The sequence below is a fragment of the Thunnus albacares genome, chromosome 8 (assembly GCF_914725855.1).
Source record: "Thunnus albacares chromosome 8, fThuAlb1.1, whole genome shotgun sequence".
NCBI lineage: Eukaryota > Metazoa > Chordata > Actinopteri > Scombriformes > Scombridae > Thunnus > Thunnus albacares.
The window spans coordinates 2,916,040-2,934,528 of NC_058113.1; the positions used below are offsets into that span (position 1 = coordinate 2,916,040).

General features: G+C 41.5%; 1 protein-coding gene and 1 long non-coding RNA gene across 2 annotated transcripts in view; one reads left to right on the forward strand and one right to left on the reverse strand.

Moving 5' to 3' along the window:
* ascc3 (activating signal cointegrator 1 complex subunit 3) overlaps positions 1-14,937 on the forward strand; it is a 175,498-nt gene extending 160,561 nt beyond the window's left edge. Inside the window, exons 38-42 of the mRNA XM_044358139.1 lie at positions 8,345-8,496; positions 8,632-8,782; positions 10,494-10,700; positions 12,633-12,808; positions 13,105-14,937. Coding sequence (XP_044214074.1) covers positions 8,345-8,496; positions 8,632-8,782; positions 10,494-10,700; positions 12,633-12,808; positions 13,105-13,252 — 834 coding nt within the window. The 3' untranslated portion in view covers positions 13,253-14,937. The remainder of the gene's footprint in view (positions 1-8,344; positions 8,497-8,631; positions 8,783-10,493; positions 10,701-12,632; positions 12,809-13,104) is intronic.
* Positions 5,831-6,667, reverse strand: LOC122986780. Its single transcript, XR_006404371.1, has 2 exons — positions 6,524-6,667; positions 5,831-6,290 (listed from the first exon to the last, which is right to left on the reverse strand). It is a non-coding gene; the product is annotated as an uncharacterized LOC122986780 (long non-coding RNA).
* Positions 14,938-18,489: the final 3,552 nt, after the last annotated feature.

Here is an 18,489-nt window from a genome sequence, read left to right on the forward strand (position 1 = left end):
GTTAGTGGATGGGACATGAGCCAAACTAAAGTACACGTCAATTTAATTTTTCCCAAAGATGGTTTCTGTCATTTTAGGTAGTTTTTCACATGCTGATGTTTGTCCAAGTGCTCATTTTTCTGATAAGTTTGTTTTTAATTAGTTATTTGACAATATAAAAAGGGGGTGTGGCGTCATGATTGACAGCTGTGACAGCCACTCTTAAACCTCCGTCAGGTGGCAGGACTGCTGAAGGGGCATGTCCCGCAGGCCATCATCCCACCGCCTGACTCTACTGCGTAGACTCTGGCTCCAAATGACGTCACACAAGCAAGATGGCAGCTCCTGTAAAGGAGATATTTTGGCTTCACTTTTGCATAGCAGTAGGAAGTCCACGTCACGTCACATCATGTCGTCCATATTTATATACAGTCAGTGGTTCCTAATGTTTTTGCTAACTGATAACAGCCTCAATGCTTCTGATCCTTTGCCATAGCTGCGATCAGTAAGTGTTGTGTTAAGATATAACTAATGCAAAATGAACCTTTCAAATCAACATCATTGGCCCAAATTACTTTTATGAATTAATGCTACTTAACAATTTACTCATTGGCAGAAGTAATTAGTGACATCACTTGTTACATACATAGACATATTTTGCTTTCAGAGAGACATTTTGACACAAGAGATAACATGTTTTAACACAATATTAGCACAGGTTCAGAGGTATAAAATAAAACTTAAAGGACGGGTTCACAATTTTTTATATATAGTTGTGCTCATAAGTTTACATACCCTAGCAGAATCTGCAAGATGAGTATCATTCCTAGTGTCTATAGTTGTGACCATAAAACTCATTTTTGGTCTCATCACTCCAAATAACTTTGTTCCAGAAGTTTTGAGGCTTGTCTAGGTGCTGTTTGGCATATTGTAAGCAGGGTGTTTTGTGGCGTTGGCACAGTAATGGCTATTTTCTGGCAACTTGATAGCGCAGCCCATTTTTGTTCAAGTACCTCCTTATTGTGCATCTTGAAACTGCAACTGTCAGCTGAAGTTGCATGTGGGTTTTTCTTTGCAATCTGAACAATTTTCCTGGCACTTGTGGCTGAAATCTTTGTTGTTCTACCTGTCTGTGACTTGGTATCAACAAAACCCTTAATTTTCCACTTCTTTATCAGACTTTGAACACTACTGATTGGCATTTTCAAATCTTTGGATATCTTTTTATATCCTTTTCCTGATTTATAAAGTTCAACTCCCTTTTCTCGGAGGTCCTTGACAGTTTTTTTGCTTTCCCCATGGCTCAGTATCCAGTACAGTCAGAGCAGCCCCGGATGAAATGTGCAGGGGTCTCTCAAGAGCTAAAAAACTCATTGACTATTTATACACAGACTAATTATAATAAGACAAGTCACAAGTGTGGAAACTTACCCTTCAAAGCCATTTGAACCTGTGTGTGTCAACTTGATGATTGTAGTTATCATTATGATTTAAAAAGGGCAAACACAATTATGTGAAAATAAATGGCTTCACCTGACCACTATCCCTAAATAAAACAAAAGTTTTCAGCGTAATCAGCCATATTTTCCAAAAAAGTGGCCAATATTTCACAAATTCTACCAGGATATGTAAACTTATGAGCACAACTGTATATATGTTTTTGGGCATTTTTTGCCTTTTTTCAACAGTTGACAGCAATGAAGCAGACAGGAAACAAGGGGGAGAGAGAGGGGTATGACATGCAACAAAGGTCCGCAGGTGGATTCCAACCAGGGACATTGTGGTTATGTGGCCTGCACTGTAACCATTCAGCTACCATGGTACTCCAGTTCACAGTTTTTATAAGTTTGAAGGTCCCTCCATAATGCACTTACAATAAAGGGGATGGGGAACAAAATTCACTGTCCTTCTGTGTAAGAATGTATTTAAAAGTTTATCTGAAGCTAATATGAAGCTTCAGCGTCCAAATGAGTCAAATCAAGTAGATATCTTTCAATATTACAGTCTTTTTAGTGCCAAAGTCCCTCTTTTTGTTACTATACTTCCACCACAGCTCAACAAGGAAACACTGTCCGAGGAAACACAAAGAGGAAATTTGATGCTAAAAACTGTTCATATGGACACCTGAGTGTTGTTTCAAGACAAACTTGAAAAATTGTGAACCTGTCCTTTAACTTTCAATTCAAATAAAAGTGTATTGTTATTTAACAATGGCAAAATCATATAAATGGTTGAAGAGGAATACATTAGTAACACATTTAGATTATGTGCTGTAAGGAGAGCACATCGTGGGAGGCAGTGCTGTGCCATAGATGAAACAGAGAATAAGGGGAATGTTAAACATTAGTAGGTGATTTGTAGTTGAACTTGCCGATCCATCTCATAAATAACATGATGCTCAGAGGTTAGATCTAACAACCAGGTTTCTCATTGTCTGGCAGCCACACTGGTCTGCTTCTCAGTGTTCATCGCAGCACCTGGTCAAGTTATCACAAGGTCATTAGTATGGACTACAACCATGTAAACATTCATTCAAAGTCATAAAAGTAAAGTGTCTAACAAAGATTGTCTTTGCATATAATTTTTTCCCTAAGGTGTGAAGTGATAGCTGATGTTTATTTAGTTTCTTTAGGTGTATTGTTTGAAGTTAGGACCATGTCTGAACGTCTGTAAACCATTGTCCACAGCTTGGGGTGTGTGTTTGTGTGTGTGAATAGGTACATGTGCTTGTGATTTTCCATGCTGTGTATCTGGGAGTGATACTGCATGGCTCATGGATGTGGTTACTTCTTTGGTGTCCTGCTGCTACCGTTTACTGGAATGGCTCTCACCTTCAGTGTCTTTATGGTGGTTTTTATCAAATTAAGTATATTTTTTATTGATATATACAGTACAGTACACATAAAGTGAATATAAAAGTCTGACGGTAGAAAACATTTTAACGGACAAGATCCTCTCCTCTTAGAAAGAATTATTCTTTTTCAAATGGATACTTCCAACAGGATGAAGTAGCCAGCCATGTCACAAAGAAGGCATGGTAGAAATTTTTTTTTTTTTTGAGATGAGTCCAATGACTTCAATTTATTGAGATGTTCTGCACAGCCTCCAGGTCTCTCCCCCCAGGATGAGATAGAACTGTAGGTTCACAGCATGAATACATGACAACATACAAATCTGCAGGAAATGCTGGTGTGACTAAGCCTTAATAAGGTTTGTTTGAGCACCTTTTTGAATCCACGCCTTTTAAAGAATTTAGTTTGTAAGGCAGACAATTCTGTAATTTTTTTCATGCTAAATGTCACCAGCCACATCATAACTGGCTGAAGTTTGAGTTTCTCAACTTGGATGTGTTGTCTGCCAACTCCAGAATGGCCCCATTTATCTGGACTGCTCATCCATTGAAGCATTACCGGAAAAGGAGCAGGAAGCATCCTGGTCTGGCTAAGATGACAAAAAACTCAGTCACTCCTCTACATGTTCAGTTCTGTCCAGTCATGCTTCAGACTGCTGCATAATCTGTATCACGCAGACTTAGATGTCAGTGGGAGGTAGTGGACCAATCCATCAATCCCACAGTACCTCTAGAAACTTTTATTTTTGTCACAGTCTATGATCTGTAAATGCACACAGTAAGAATGTACTGTGTACAAAGAGTAAACATCAAAAACATTTAGAATATGAAACCACAAGAAGAAAGAGGATAACGTGGGACGAATACACACAAAATATATATAACTACGTTTTTGTCAAGACTACGGAGGTATAGGTCTTCATGGGTCCAAAATTTTAGACCCAGTCTGAAACAGACCCCATGCCAAAGCCAACCCAGACCTGATGTGCATTCATTCATTTTAAAAAAGAGACACTCAGTCCAACAGGAACCTGAGCACAGGCAGGCCTGGATCCAAATCGACTTGAGGATAATGAGACCTTACTGACCAGAACAGACCAGATCCAAACAGACCAAGATAGAGAGAGAGCACCATCAGTGATGATTTGGATACACCATGTGATCAGAGATGATGCTGCCCACTTGGGTATGAACATACAGCAATATAAGATACCCTGCCCAACTTAACTACACTAAAGGTCATTAAAGGTGCTGGTTACAAGGAGGAGACTGCCCGTATAACTTTTGGTTACCAGGGTGACCCCAGTTCTCTGAAAACCGAGTGAGGTATCTCACTATGGGGGAAGCTCCTTCTGGTGTGACCAATCCTGAAGCTCCAATACTACCACGTCTGTCGGGAAACAGAACAGTCATCTTGAGTAGCAGGGACCAGCCTCTTCCTAAACTGGGGTTACCTTGATAACCAAAAGTCCTATTTCAAACCTTGCTCGGTATCTCAATATGGGAGATGTGGCCCACTCTCAAATTGCATGCTCCAAAGCCCATATCACTTCAACCCAGAAGAGTCGACACCACAAGCCCTCCCCATGGGCCTGCACACAGTTGACATGAACCTACACTCAGGACTGAGTGTGCCAGTGAAGTTGCCGTCATGTCCAGGCAGTAAAACTGAATAAATGTGTGTGGGGATGCCCAACTATCGGCACAGATGTCATTCACAGAAATGCCCCTGAACAGGGCCCATGAGGTGGCCATGTCCCTGGTGGAATGAGCCCGCAGGCTCTAAGGGGGCTGCAGTCCACAACTCTCATAAGCCAGAATTATAGCCTCCACCACCCAGTGTGACAGGCGCTGGCGAGTCAGAGCCTTCCCTCTGTGAGAAGGGGCCCAAAGCTGGTTCCTCTAATTAAATTCCTTAGTACTGTCCAAATAGATGCATAAGGCTCTTATGGGACAGAGTGAATTAAGCTGCCTCTCACTCTCCTCTGCAAAAGGTGGTGGATGAAAGGCAAGCAGCTCCAATGTGGGGAAGCTAGAGGAAGACTCGCTAACTTTAGGCACAAAAGCAGGGTTTAGACACAACATCACCTTCCCATAATCAGGGGAAAACTGCAAGCAGGATGCGTGCACAGACAATGCATGTAATTCACTAATCCATTTGGTTGATGTCAGTGCCAGTAACAAGATAGGTTTGAGAGAGAAACTTTAAGTCACCACACTCCAAGGTGTCACATCTTGCCAGGACTTTCTGTTGTGTTTGGACTCTTTGTGTTTTTGTTCTTTTGGGTTCCTGTGTTCACTCTGTGTGTCTACTGATGTCAGTTCTTCTTCATGGTTATTGAGCCTGTTAAGTTTTCTGTTCGCAGTCCCTGTGTCCCTAGCTGCCATTCTCCACCAGTCCACCAGAGACCCTCAGCTTTTTCCCTGTAATGTTAAGTCTGCACTGAGTGGAAGATAGATAGATAGGATAGTATTGTATTGAAGGACCCCTTGAGATATTATTGCTTATTGCAGTTAACCGTTGTCCTGACATTGAGTTTGTGTACATGTTAGCATGCAGAGCTGAAGTAGTGCTTTTACCTTCACATGATTCAGTATAGGTTTGCATGTCCTAGTTATCTTGCAGCCCATTTGGCTCTGTGCAGTGGCTCAGTATGTTTTGTTTGCATTTGGGGCCTTCTTGAGTCTGGTTGTGTTTTCTGGGTTTTGGTTTTCTGTTTGCTCTGTTCCCCTCCTGTGTTCCTTCATTCCTTCTGTGTTCATGTGCTCTTCCTCTCACCTGCCTTGCATTACCCTCATTAGCCCTGCCATGTGCTGTGTTTTCCCCACACCCGCCCTAGATCAGTCTCTTCAGCCCTGCCCTGCTCCCAGTGTCTTCCCAGCCTATCAGCTCCCATCCTGCCCTAGTGTCTTGTCACCTGTTTCTCATTGTCTGATAAGTTTAGTTTGTATTTAAGGTCTGGGTTTCAGTTGAGTCTTGAGTCAATGAAGTGATGCAAATTACTGAAGCAAAGTTATTAAACTATATTTATTATGTAGAATGAAAGTTGAAAGTACAATTTGGGACAGTTGCAGGACAAAAGTTAATTTTGTGCTCTGCGACCTGGCAGCGGAAGTAGCAGCAAGGGTGGCAGAAGACTTTTTGCCCCGGTGCTTTTGGCCCTGGGCACCATGCTGGCGGGTCGTTGGCTGCTCAGGTGTCTGGAATTAGGGGCTTATGAAGCTCTCGCTGCACCCTCTCACTTCCATTGCTTGTTGTCTTGCGGGAAAGGCAAGGATCGAAGGCATCCCCTTGCTTCTTCCTCAGGTCTCTAGCCTGCTGCATAGAGGTAACAGCCTACCCAAATAAGTCCTTAGCCCATGACGAGTCAAACGGGGAATCCATTATGACCTGCTTATCCTGGTCCAGCAGGCTGGAGAAATTTAGCCACAGCAATCTCCACCCCACCACAGCCCTGAACTGAACCTCTAGACACACAGAGAGTAATGTCCATAACAACACATATCTCCGAAAAAGCCACACTTACAGACTTATGCAGTAACCTCAATGTGCTAGCTTGTTCTGTAAGCAGTCAGAATCAGGTAGAAGTCAGCCACAACACAACACCACCCACCTGAACCAATAATAAATTAACCTTTCTTAACAGAAAGAAATACAAAACCTGACACCAGCCATCCACAATTGGTGACTACCTTGAGTCCTTTCTCAGACTACCTTGCATTGCAAAACAGGTAAATGAAAACCTGGATGTCAGGACAGCTGAGATGCTTGAATGACCCTCCCAGGGAAGGAAGCAAGAATGCCGTGTGGGGTGCCATGGGTGTTTATAAAGGGAGGATGGGCTGGCCCATGCAACTCAAGATGATTGGTCTGTCTCCCAACAGACATGGTGGTATTGGAGCTTCTATGTTTGGTCACACCAGAAGGCAGTTCCCCAATAGTGAGATACCGAACGAGGTTTGAAAGAGAACCATCTTTGTCTTTTCCTTTAAAACATGGTCATTTATACACTTACTTTGGCATTCAAATAGCTCTCCACTTTTGCTTCAGTCTCATCACAAAGGTCCCATCTCTAGACACTTATCCCCTTTCATATGAGTTAACATGCTGTGATTCTCATCAATTACGCGTATTGCTGTTGGGCCCAAGCACTCCTGTGACTGCAGCCATATTCTGTCATCAATTTCCTCAAGCAGCTACTGTGAAATGTAAATCACTCCCTTAATTTGTACTGAATTAGCATTTTGATTACCTTTGCTAGGCCTTGCCTGTGTACTCACAGCCGCTTTTAGTCATAGTTACTCTCAGGAAATGACTTTTAGATTAATGAAGTTTGTTCAAGAGGAGCTGTGTTCAGCAACCTCAAACCTCATTGATGGGTGAAGGGGAAAATCACAGGGCAGGAAATCAGCTGAGTGCTGGCTAGGAAATGTCATGCTCTATATTTTAATATTTTAACTTTTCTTCTCCTTATTATTTCACTTTCTCATTTTCTTAAGGTGTCTGAATATTAGATCCACCTCAGCCAAACCTACTAAGGCAACAAAAGCTAAACCAATTGGCCCGATGTTGCCATTGCATTAGCCACTTTTTGATTTGATCCACCTGTCGTAGACGCAAAACTCTTTATTTCCCAGTTTCACTGTCGCAACCTGCATCAGATACACATTATCACTATACTCATATTTGGATTTTTTTGTTTGTTTGTTTTTTTTGTTTCCAGTTTTGTTTCGAGTTTCCTTACTTGGATGCATTGTTTGCCTAACTTCAGTAAGTTACACCTCCATTAAATGTAGATCTTTGCCCTGAATGGCCTTAAAGTGTTTTGTGAGCATGGCCCCTGACATCATAAACAAAACTGTACAGTTGAAATGCATTTTGCCTAACTGACAGTGAGGTAAGGTTCTTGCGGCATTCGAACGGGTGCCACTTGCAGCAGTGTTAAGGCCTCAGTGTGCTTATGGGATTGTCTAACAGTGTCCCCTTTTCTGACAGCAGAATCAGAGGGCAACTTTCCAAAACAGTCATGCCTGCTTTATGCAGAGATTGGTCAGTTAAACAGAGTTGTAAAAGAAGGCAGGGTTTGAATTTCTCACTCAAGCTCTCTAATTATATCACTTTTAGTGTTTAAAACCAAGTGCGGCATCATATAAAAATACTGTGAGAAAGTGTGTGCCATTATCCCCATTTGTATGATTTATCAAGTCAACACTACAATGTTTTCTAAAAGATACAATATTCTTGGAGAGAAATCAAGGAGGCAGCAGGATACAACTGAGAGGAGGCTATGATGGCAGGCTTTCCACCCTGCCCTGGAGTGTGACCATCAGAAACTGATCCCACAACCAGAGGCATTTAGTCTCAGGTTTCTGTATGGACCACGGTTGCAACTAATGATTTTGGAATTTTATTTTTGGCAAATAGTAGGGTCCTACGTGATGATTTAGGTTGAGATCACATTACAAGAGTCGCTTTAATTTTACTAATTTTACTCTTTTCTGTTTGATCCTAAGGCCATGTTGGATGTAGCTGCCAATGAGGGCTGGCTCGTTACAGCTCTCAGTATCTGCAACCTGGTGCAGATGATTGTCCAAGGCCGCTGGCTGCATGACTCCTCGTTACTGACACTGCCACACGTAGAGCAACAGGACCTCTATCTGTTCAGGTAAGCAACTGGTACAGCTATAATGTCCACACAATCCTCACAAGATGGCAGGAAGCGTGGGGTAGGATTTGTTGTGATGCTGCCTCATGAATCAGAATCTCCCACTTCTCTCTCTCTCATCTGATCACGCCATAGGAAATGGGCAAACAGGAAGGGGAGGGGCAACACAGGAGGCTTTAACGGGCCAATCGAAGGACTTCCTGAGCTGATAGCTGCTTGCAACGGAAAGGAAAGCCTTTTTGCTGCTATAGTCGGCCAAGAGTTTCAAGCGAGTCAGATTTCCCAGGTAAGATGACAAATATTATCAGAACAGGAGCACATTGGTAATATGAGTGTCCATCCTTGAGTATGTCGATTTACTACGGAAATAAAGGAAACCACAAAAACAAGATCATAAACGCCTGTTCCCACATTTAGTGCATGCGAATCACACACACTATCTCTCACACACACTTTTATCAGTGACGTGCCGTGAGCAGTCTTGCCACTGCGGTCCCAGATACCTCCAGGATCCCCAATTACAGCTCCATTGATAGGGTTTACAGCTCCAATTTAAGTGCTAATTGCAGCAGTAATGAGAGTGTCCGGGCACGACAGCAGGCCCTGTGGCTTCACCCAATCAGTATCCCCGCTTCCCTCCTTTCGCACCTTTACACCCCCACCACCCTTGCCCCCCCCCCCTCCCTCAGTGTGGCGGCCTCTCTAATTAAATAATTAGATGTGCAGCAGCGTTCCTGTCTGACTTGCTCAGGCAGAGTAATCCTCACATAAATAGCTTTTGCCGGGGAAATCAGAGAGGCTTTTCTCCTCCCAGCTCTCAATACACTACCATACAAACGCACATGCACACACACATCCTCTTTCACCTGTGTGTTTTTTCAGTCACTCTCCCTGCCTTATCTTTTTTATATATCTTATGCACTTCTAGTGGTGGAGCTTTTGGGCAGCCGTTTGAAATAAATGTTCAATTCTCCATGAAAACACAGGAATCAAGCTTTTATCAATCAGCAGCCTGTGATATGAGAAACTTGGAGGAATGGGCTGACATCTCATTACTACAGCTTTGAGACTTATGTGCTAAGTGGGGCATTACATTTTTAATTTGACACAGTTGTACTTGAAAATCCAGAGGCCATATGCACAAAATATCATATCGTAGCTAAATGGCCTTAAAAGCTGAAGAGTTGGTTTCACTACTAGCATGCTTTGTGAATTACATCAAACATCTATGAGTTTTTCCTAACTTGATGAGTGAAGAGCTACTTTTAGGTTTAATGTGTTTTATGAATACAACCTCTGAATTCTACCAGCCAATAAAATCACCTGCCACTTTTTAAAATAACTGTTACATGATACTGTAACAGGCCCTTTATCACTTTACTTCATGTTACTTTAATGTGACCAGAGCTTGTGTAATTTGTTTTCAATACAGCATGGAAAGACTGAGTACACAGTGTCAATAGCACAACATAGAGACAGTCTTAACATATTACACAATGAATAATAAACACAATAAGAGATGCATTTCTGGACACAATCACATTTAATTGTGATTCGTATAAACTTTATTTGTACACATTTTTTAACACCAGACATGCAAACAACATTAAGAATTTGATCCATACACTTAAAAGTTTTACATAATTGGTCATTCACGCAACAAGGTAAAGTATATCCATAAGTAATTCCAAGTGATTTGGTGCAAGTGCTGCAGTTACAGTGAAGTCAGATGGGTTTACTTGTTACTATAGTGTGTCAGCTTCTCTGTTGTATTAGAAACTTGTATTGTATTGGAGACAGCTGTTGCAGCTTTGTCACGCTATCAGAAGAAGTTGGATAGTTATTCTTCTGTTTAATAGCATATATTACTAAAAAAGCTCATTTTAATGATACATACAGTCCTAACTGAAAAAAAATGCTTTAATACTTGAGTCTAGCCTTAGTCTTGAGTCTGGACTCTATCTGTGATCTTCTTCTTCTTCTTCCTCCCTGGTCAGGCGTGGTCCTTCCTGAGTCATCTCCCAGTCCTGGAGGTTGGGATGAGTGTGAAGGGCTGGTGGGAGGAGAGCCAGGAGCAGACGGAGCGCCCCTTGCCCGCAGCAGGAGCCAACTTGAGGGAGGATAGCAGCTGGCTGGACGTCCATGCTGACCAGGAGTACGTTCTGCAGGTGTCACTGAGACGCATCAACACGGGCCAGCAGAGGGTCAGTATGGCTATTTAGACAGTCCAACACTCTATCAAGTGACTGTAATGTATCATTATAATGCAGGGGTGGCCAACCAGTCGAGCATAAAAAGCCAAAAAAAAACCCACACCATGCACACTACACTACTGACTTATAGGCCTAATGACATAATACATTGCCAAACAGTTTTCATAAATCTTTTCTTACCTTGGTTTACTCAGTGGGACTCTTGGCAGTCTGTGTTTCCCATAATCCTTTTCAGGTCTGGCTTGTACTCAGTTGTGGCCACTCAGAACAGCTCTTTTACTCGTGTCTGTAAGAGCAGAGAGATGTTCTGATTTGACTTGTTTCAGTGTAGAAAAAAACGGATTCACAGACGTAAGTTGATATAAACATTGACATTAGTTTGAGTGCAGCCTGTTTAACACTGGAATGTCTGTCTGTGGATGTAATTTTCCAAAACTCTGTGGTTCCTTCTCTCAAATCACATATAATTCTTTCATCCGCAGAAAGTTCAGTCATCTCCAACTGGGATGTTGCTTCATCTGCCTCTAAAGGGGGCTTTCAAACAATCCAATTCGGCAGTGAAAGGGTTGATGAGGAATGCCACTGTGGCTGCTTTCGCTTCAGGTTGCAGAATCTGTCCTCCAAAACTCTGCAGCTGCAGATTTTCAACCTGTGTTGCGTAGCATGCAGCGCTCCCTTATGAGACCTCAGCTGCTTCTCCACTCGCCTTCAACAAGGAGGGAAAATGTGTGAGCTCTCCCTTTTGAAGATGGGTCTGGAAGAGCTTGAGTTTGCTGACAAATGTGAAAACACTTTGCACCAGGTGCATCCCTTTAAAGAGATTCAGACTAGTTTGTTCAGATGATGCAGCATGTCGACCAGAAACCCCAAATCTGTCTAGTTTTTTCTGACACGATGTCGAGCAGCTCCTCCTTCCTTAATTGTGCAGTCTTCTAACACAGACCGTACAAATATCGCCAACTGTGGCTTATCTTGAATGTCACAAGACTCATATATAACTATGTTTCAGTTGAGTTGTTAATATCCCATATTCTGTGTTCAGCGGTGTGCTGTGACAGCCGCAGGTCTGACACAGAACACTTCAAATTGTCATTTTTAGGAGTGAGGACAGCGACAACATCTCTGAGGCACATCTTCACAAATTCCCCTTCACTGTACAGCTTTTTAGTATGAGCAGTGTTCCAGCCACCTGATATGTGATTGCCATTGTGACCGAGCTTCATAAATTTTCGAAAAAACTGAGTCTGCTTCTCTCACAGATGTTTCAACGCGTTTACCTTGTGCTCGCCCAGTTCACTGCCTTTGGGAAACTCCTGGGCAACTGTGTGAAACATGTATCTCATAAAATATTTCAAAATCTTCTTTACACACTGTTTTCCAACTTTAAATGTATTCTATAGCCACAGTAGCAGCCTTGTGACCTGGCTTTCACATCAGACTTGCATACAGTTTGCAGAGAAAGCCATTATTCTCTTAAATCTCTGAGTGGAGTGCTATGTTCAAATTAAACTTTGGTGAACTTTGACTCGCAAATATGTGCTGTCATCAAACATCAACCAGTTTAGACCTTTGGAGAAGTTAAACTGGAGCAAGAATTTGACAACATTCCCTGCACTGCTCCTCCGTGAAATAAAAATAGAATTCTTTGTTCAGGTTGCTTTGTATGTTCACCTCAGATGCAGTTCAGAAAGATATACTGTCCTCAGTAGAGAGGAGCATTTCTATGAATCAGTCAGTTATTATTGAGTTTAAACAAACAACTATGATACAGTGATGTATCATAAACACTTTTTTATGAATCACATTGCTTCAACAGCTGTGTAATGTTGCACAGCATTACTGCGTCATCCAGAAATCACTTTAACGCACGTCAGCTGGGATCATGTTCACTGTAACTGTACATAGCGTGTCTGTGTGTTTCAGAGGAGGCAGGACAGTAAGGCTCAGGCTCCCAGGTTCCCCAAGGTGAAAGATGAAGGCTGGTTCCTGGTCATGGGTGAGGTGGATCACAGAGCGCTGCTGGCTGTCAAACGAGTGGGATACGTGCACAACCACTCAGCCGTGTCACTGGCCTTCTACACACCAGAGAAGACTGGAAAGTAAGAAACCGTCCCAGAAGGAAAGAAATAAGTCCTACATAAACACAAGCTCTCCTAACACTCACTGTGGATTTATACAGAGTGAGAGGAAACACCAGCGGGCCAGTTTCAGCTCAAGACTGGTTGAACTCATTATCCTGATAGATAGATCTCACATCTTTATAGTCAAACACTTTCACCTTCATTTCACATTTTATGACAAGTTTGCAGGCAGTGACGTGGTTCCTACTGGTCTGTTACAAACAGAAATCTCAGTCAGTTTTATGCCTCCTGATCTGTGAACACTGTGCTTTCAGGTGTATCTACACACTCTACCTGATGAGTGACAGCTACCTGGGTCTGGACCAACAGTACGACATCCACCTGAACGTCAGACCTGCCAGCATCGCCGCCCAGGTCAACACAGAAGTGTTCGATTCAATGACTGAGCTGTCCCTCAGCTGAGGCCTCGTCATCATCATCGTCATCACAGACAGCAGCAGCAGCAGAACAGATCAGTGATCAGCAGATGAGTGTGATGAATCTGACACACAGTGACTGTGTTCCAGAAGAACTCGCTCTGTTACATGTCACTGATCTGTGATGCTTGTTGCATTCTTCTTTTTCTCACCTTGCCTGGTCTACTTTTGCTTTATTTAGTCATTTCTATCATTTTGCAGTGACTTTCTCTCCCTGCTTAAAACTTCTATTTTACAACTGCATTGCATTCTGGTCTATTAAAGCAAAAACAATAACATGATTTGAATGTTTTAGTTCACTACTGTCTACTGTCTTAACCTCTACCTGGCTGCGTCCCACTGCCTCCCTGATGTCCTGTCAAATGAAAACACTTGGCCAATCACCTAGTGGATCTGTCTGAAACCACCTTATCCCAGATCCAACCGTGTGAAAGTGTGTTTCAGACTCTGTTAGACGATCTGAGAAGCACTCCCTCTGAAGCATTAAGGTCAGGAATGACGCTATGTTGCAGGAGGTACAGCTTCAGCTACTACCTTGAAGTGTGACAGACATTAACCAGCAGAGCAGCCACTACTATCTGTATGCTACTGTAACCTGTCATAGCAAAGTAGACTCACAACAAAACAATTACTCAAAAATAAATAATTAAATCTCACTCATGCATCATGTGCTGCTTTAGTATGTGAAGAATTCATGTGTGAGACTAACAAAGAAGACGGTACGCTAAGTTTCCCACAAAAGAGTAAGAAACAGTTGACAATATAACGGATGAACTTCAACAATCATAAACCTTTCATGCTGTTGCTTTTAGGCAGTACTTCAGTGTCAGTCCATACTACTGCTGCACATTGTTTCATGACAACAGAGTGTTGAGATGTGGCCAGAATGCATCATGCTTTACACTTTCAACCTCACTGACAACACAGCTGCAATGAAATGCTCCATGTGACTCAATGAGGATGTTACCTGTTGTTTAGCCTTTGTTTATATGACCACAAACTGATGAATGGAAACAGACTTTTCTTTAAAAAGACAGGAGTAAACAGAAACAGACTCTTGAAAAAAAAAAGAGACAGAAACACACCAAAGACATTCATGGACTAAGACTAAATGGCCTTATGGGAAAAAAGGGTTATATGGGTGGAATGGGTTTGGTGGATTCAACATATTTAGAGTCTGATTCCGTTATAAAATCTTAATTGAGACATTGATCCAAAGATAAAACACTCAGTGTGTTGTTGGTTGTTTGGGGGGGACAGTTTATGTCATCTCCTGGAGTAGATTTCAGTGCAGGTGTGTGAAACATGCGTCTTCACCCAGGATCGCCAAACTGTCACATCTGTTTCATCAAATAAATCTCCTCCTCCTCCTCCTCCTTTGTAGAAATCTTCCTCAGTTTCTCAGATGTGTCTTCAACTGAAAACTACCTCCAGAAGTTGATCAGACACTTCAGTCACTGAGGCAGTATGTAGAGAAATGTGACCAAACAAACATGAGGCAGCAGAACCAAACTGCATGACGGAACAGATGAGTGTTCCCACTTGAGTTTTTGAGAACACAAATGTGCAATGGTTGGAATTTTGAAATGTGTATCATCTGATTCGTCTACTGCTGATAAATCTTTTGAATGTGTAGATCATCTCCCAAATAAAAACATGACTTCACTTGAACTGATCCTGATCCTTCTTCTGGCTGCACAGCTGAGCTATTTGTCCATTTTTGTCTGACTGAGGTTCTGCCTTTCTGCCTCTCACCAACTATATATCATTTGACCTAAATGACTGAGAATCTTCATCGGCAAGACCGACCATAAAACATTGGCTATGTCAGAGGTGAGCTACCTCCGTCTTGCAGACTGTCAGTAGCACTGTGTGCAGAAAATAAACCATAATTCAGAGAGCTCCAGCAACAAAAAAAAACTCAGCAAAAAAGTCCAACCTGGCTCAGCTTTTCCCACAATGCAATGCTACGTCATCCAGCAACATACTTTCTCGCCCAATCAATCCATACAAGCGCACATTTCTGGAAGATGACTTTGTAATAGGAAGAGGGTAATTCCACTGTTTGCGTGGCAGTGGTCCAGATGGAGGACGACTGTCACTGTGATAACTTTCCAGGGTTGTAAAATCCTGTCATGGTTTTACAAACCTCTGGTCAGAGGTCTGGTGTCCGATAACCTCTCAGGGGTGTATTTCTACTCAAACAGCACGCCCACACCAACTCAGCCCTGGGCTTTTTTTTTTTTTTTTTAAGCAGTATTTTCGATGTGAACGCCCCCAGGAAGAGCTTTACAAACACATATGGTTATTATTTTATTTTGGCTAAAATAAAACATTAAAAAATTCAAACTGAATTTTTTTAATCATTTAATTTAATAATTCAGAATTCAAATTTTAAAACTTGAATGAAATGAAATAGCATGTAGATCATAATGTTGCGAGATAAAGTTTACAGAAAAGATTTATTCCCCCTCACAAAAGTGACACTTCTTTGGTGTTGTGGTTGCTGTAGTTTTGGTTGTCTTTGGTTGGATGAGTTGCACTGGGGGAGAATAAATTCTAATCCTGGCTACGTCCCTGATAAGCAGATAAAGAGTAAAACATTGTCATGTGCACCAGGCAGTGTAAACAGAGTTAAACCCAGACCAATCAAATGACTCTAGCTGAGTTCAGTATGGCAGGATGTCCCATCTGCACGGAGGGAAACCTCTAATACATGAACCTGCTGGAGCCTCTATTAAACCCCCACTTCTCCCACTCAATGTACACTTGATACATGTTTTCTAAACTGGAATATTGCCTTCTAGCAGGTTTACCGTTTGGTAATTAAACACACATTCATTTAGACATAGGCAACACAAACTGAATTAATGAGGGTACTGGGATTTAACACAGGGACGTTACAGTCTTTCTAGTGCCAAAGTTCTTTTTGTTACTATACTTCCACCACAGCTCAACAGGGAAACACTGTCTGAGGAAACACAAAGAGGGAATTTGATGCTAAAAAGACTGTAAATGTGGCAGATATCCACTTGATATGACTAACTCAGACTGCTGAAGACTCATATAAGCTTCACATCAACTTTTAAATGACTGTGTGGACACACTGTGGATTTTGTCCTCCATCACTTCCATTGAAAGCACATTTGAAGGATCTTTTAATAGTCAGTATGAACAAGAGGAATGATTACAGCGAGGTGTTTATATGGACACCTGACTGGTGTTTTAAGACACACTTGAAAAACTGTGAACCCATCTTTTAACTTTCAATTGAAATAAAAATGGTGTTATTTATGATGATTATGTTCTGTAAGGTTTAGTAGTGCATATTTCCCCAAAAACAGTGTAATTAAATTAGTAAAAACTAGTTGACACACATTAAGACTGGAGATTGTGGGCCCTCTGGATTTGCAAACCAGGCAAAGCCCTTTGGCCCTTAGACCCTCAGGGGCCCCAAAAGTGGCAAGGCAGCATTCTGGTCTAGCTGCATGAGTTAGATTTTTGGGACTCTAGACAAAATGCACTGGGAAGGAAATGTGTGTGTCGGGATCAGGGATACAGGGTCTCTAGTGGGTTCATCTGCTGCAGGGCAGTTGCCTGCTTTGCCCTTTGGAAAGTCCAGCCTTGGGATTACATCATCATCATCATCATCAATTAAATTATTGGTTCATGAAAATCCAAATCTGATGTCAGGTGTTGTGATCCTGAAGGAATTGATTTACTTTTCATTTCGGCCTAACTACTTTGATGAAACATCATTCTCAGCCTCAGGCATCTCAGAAACACGTGAAGATAACTGCAGTGAGGATGTGTGTTCTTATATGTGTATCTATAATATTAAGAAAAAGGCAGTGAAGACTCGATCTCTTAACAATATAAACAGCTTGTTGTGACCCCCAAGCAGTCCGTCCTGACTGCTTGGGAACTTAATCATATGGAGTATTTTTCGATCATCATATTTTCCACAGACTCAGTCTAATTACCAGTAAATTTAGAGTTGAAGCGAAGGTTAAACCAGCGTCAACCATTCCGTGCGCCTGCAGCATCCCGGATGATTTTCTCACCGCAGGCTGGATCCCATTACCGAGCTGCCGCACTGACTGCAGCACAGGCAGGGAGAGCTCTGCCATCTCCATCCTGCGCTGCGCTGGCTGGAAGAGAAAAGACAGCAGCCTGGAATTTAAGCTTACTTTGTATCAGCATGAAAACAATTTGCTCTAAAAAAAAAAAAAAAAAAAAATAGAATTATATACATACACATTTCAATAATATGGTGAATTATGGTCCATGTGAAATGTAATGCAGTGTGAATTCCTTGATTTACAACCTTGATTTAAAATGTACAGTCTGAAGGTGGCTTTAGAAAAACACTGAAAATATGAATATGATACTGAGCTGTAGACCTGTAGCTACATGTTGTCATAATGAGCACAATAAATAATATATTATTATATTCTCTTATGTGATGATAATATACTGTAGATGTTTCTGAACATATTGCCAAGAAATTCAGATGTAACATTTGTTTACTTTTGTTTACAGAACATGAAGGTCTTCATGTGTCCTGCTTCAGCTGATGAGATGAACAACTCTTTAGAAAATACATAATATTTCACTTTTCATTTCACACAGGTTTAAAACTAATGTCGAAATGAATATTAGCTGTAGAGTCAGTATAAACATATAGACATCGCTTTGAGTATGTAAGTAGCTACACACTAAACACCATAGTCGTCATCAGCAGTGCTGAGCAGCGTGTGAAGGACTGTGTGTATGTTCCGTACACGCTGCTGTATGTACAACAAACTACTCCAAAATGTGCCTGATTAGTGCAAAAATCTCTAATTTCTAACCGATAAACTCTTATTTCTTAATTTAAACAAGTCGTTAGAATCTACTGTTGAATTCAACACCGCACAAATACACGTTTCTACTGTATGTATATAAAGTAACATGTCACTGTTCTATCATTTCATATTTATCTCAGCACTATTCACTGCTTTGCACTATTTGTATCCTGTTTATAGTCCACAGTATATAATGCATGTATGTATGTGTATATTTCTGAAGATTGTTGTGTTTTATTATTGTGTGTAAGTACACTGGAGTCCAATTCCTTGTTTACGTAAACATACTTGGCCAATAAAGATGATTCTTCTGATTTTGATAGCTTATTAAAACACGCTGCTTCACACCAGCAACAATTGTAGTAGGCCTGTTTTT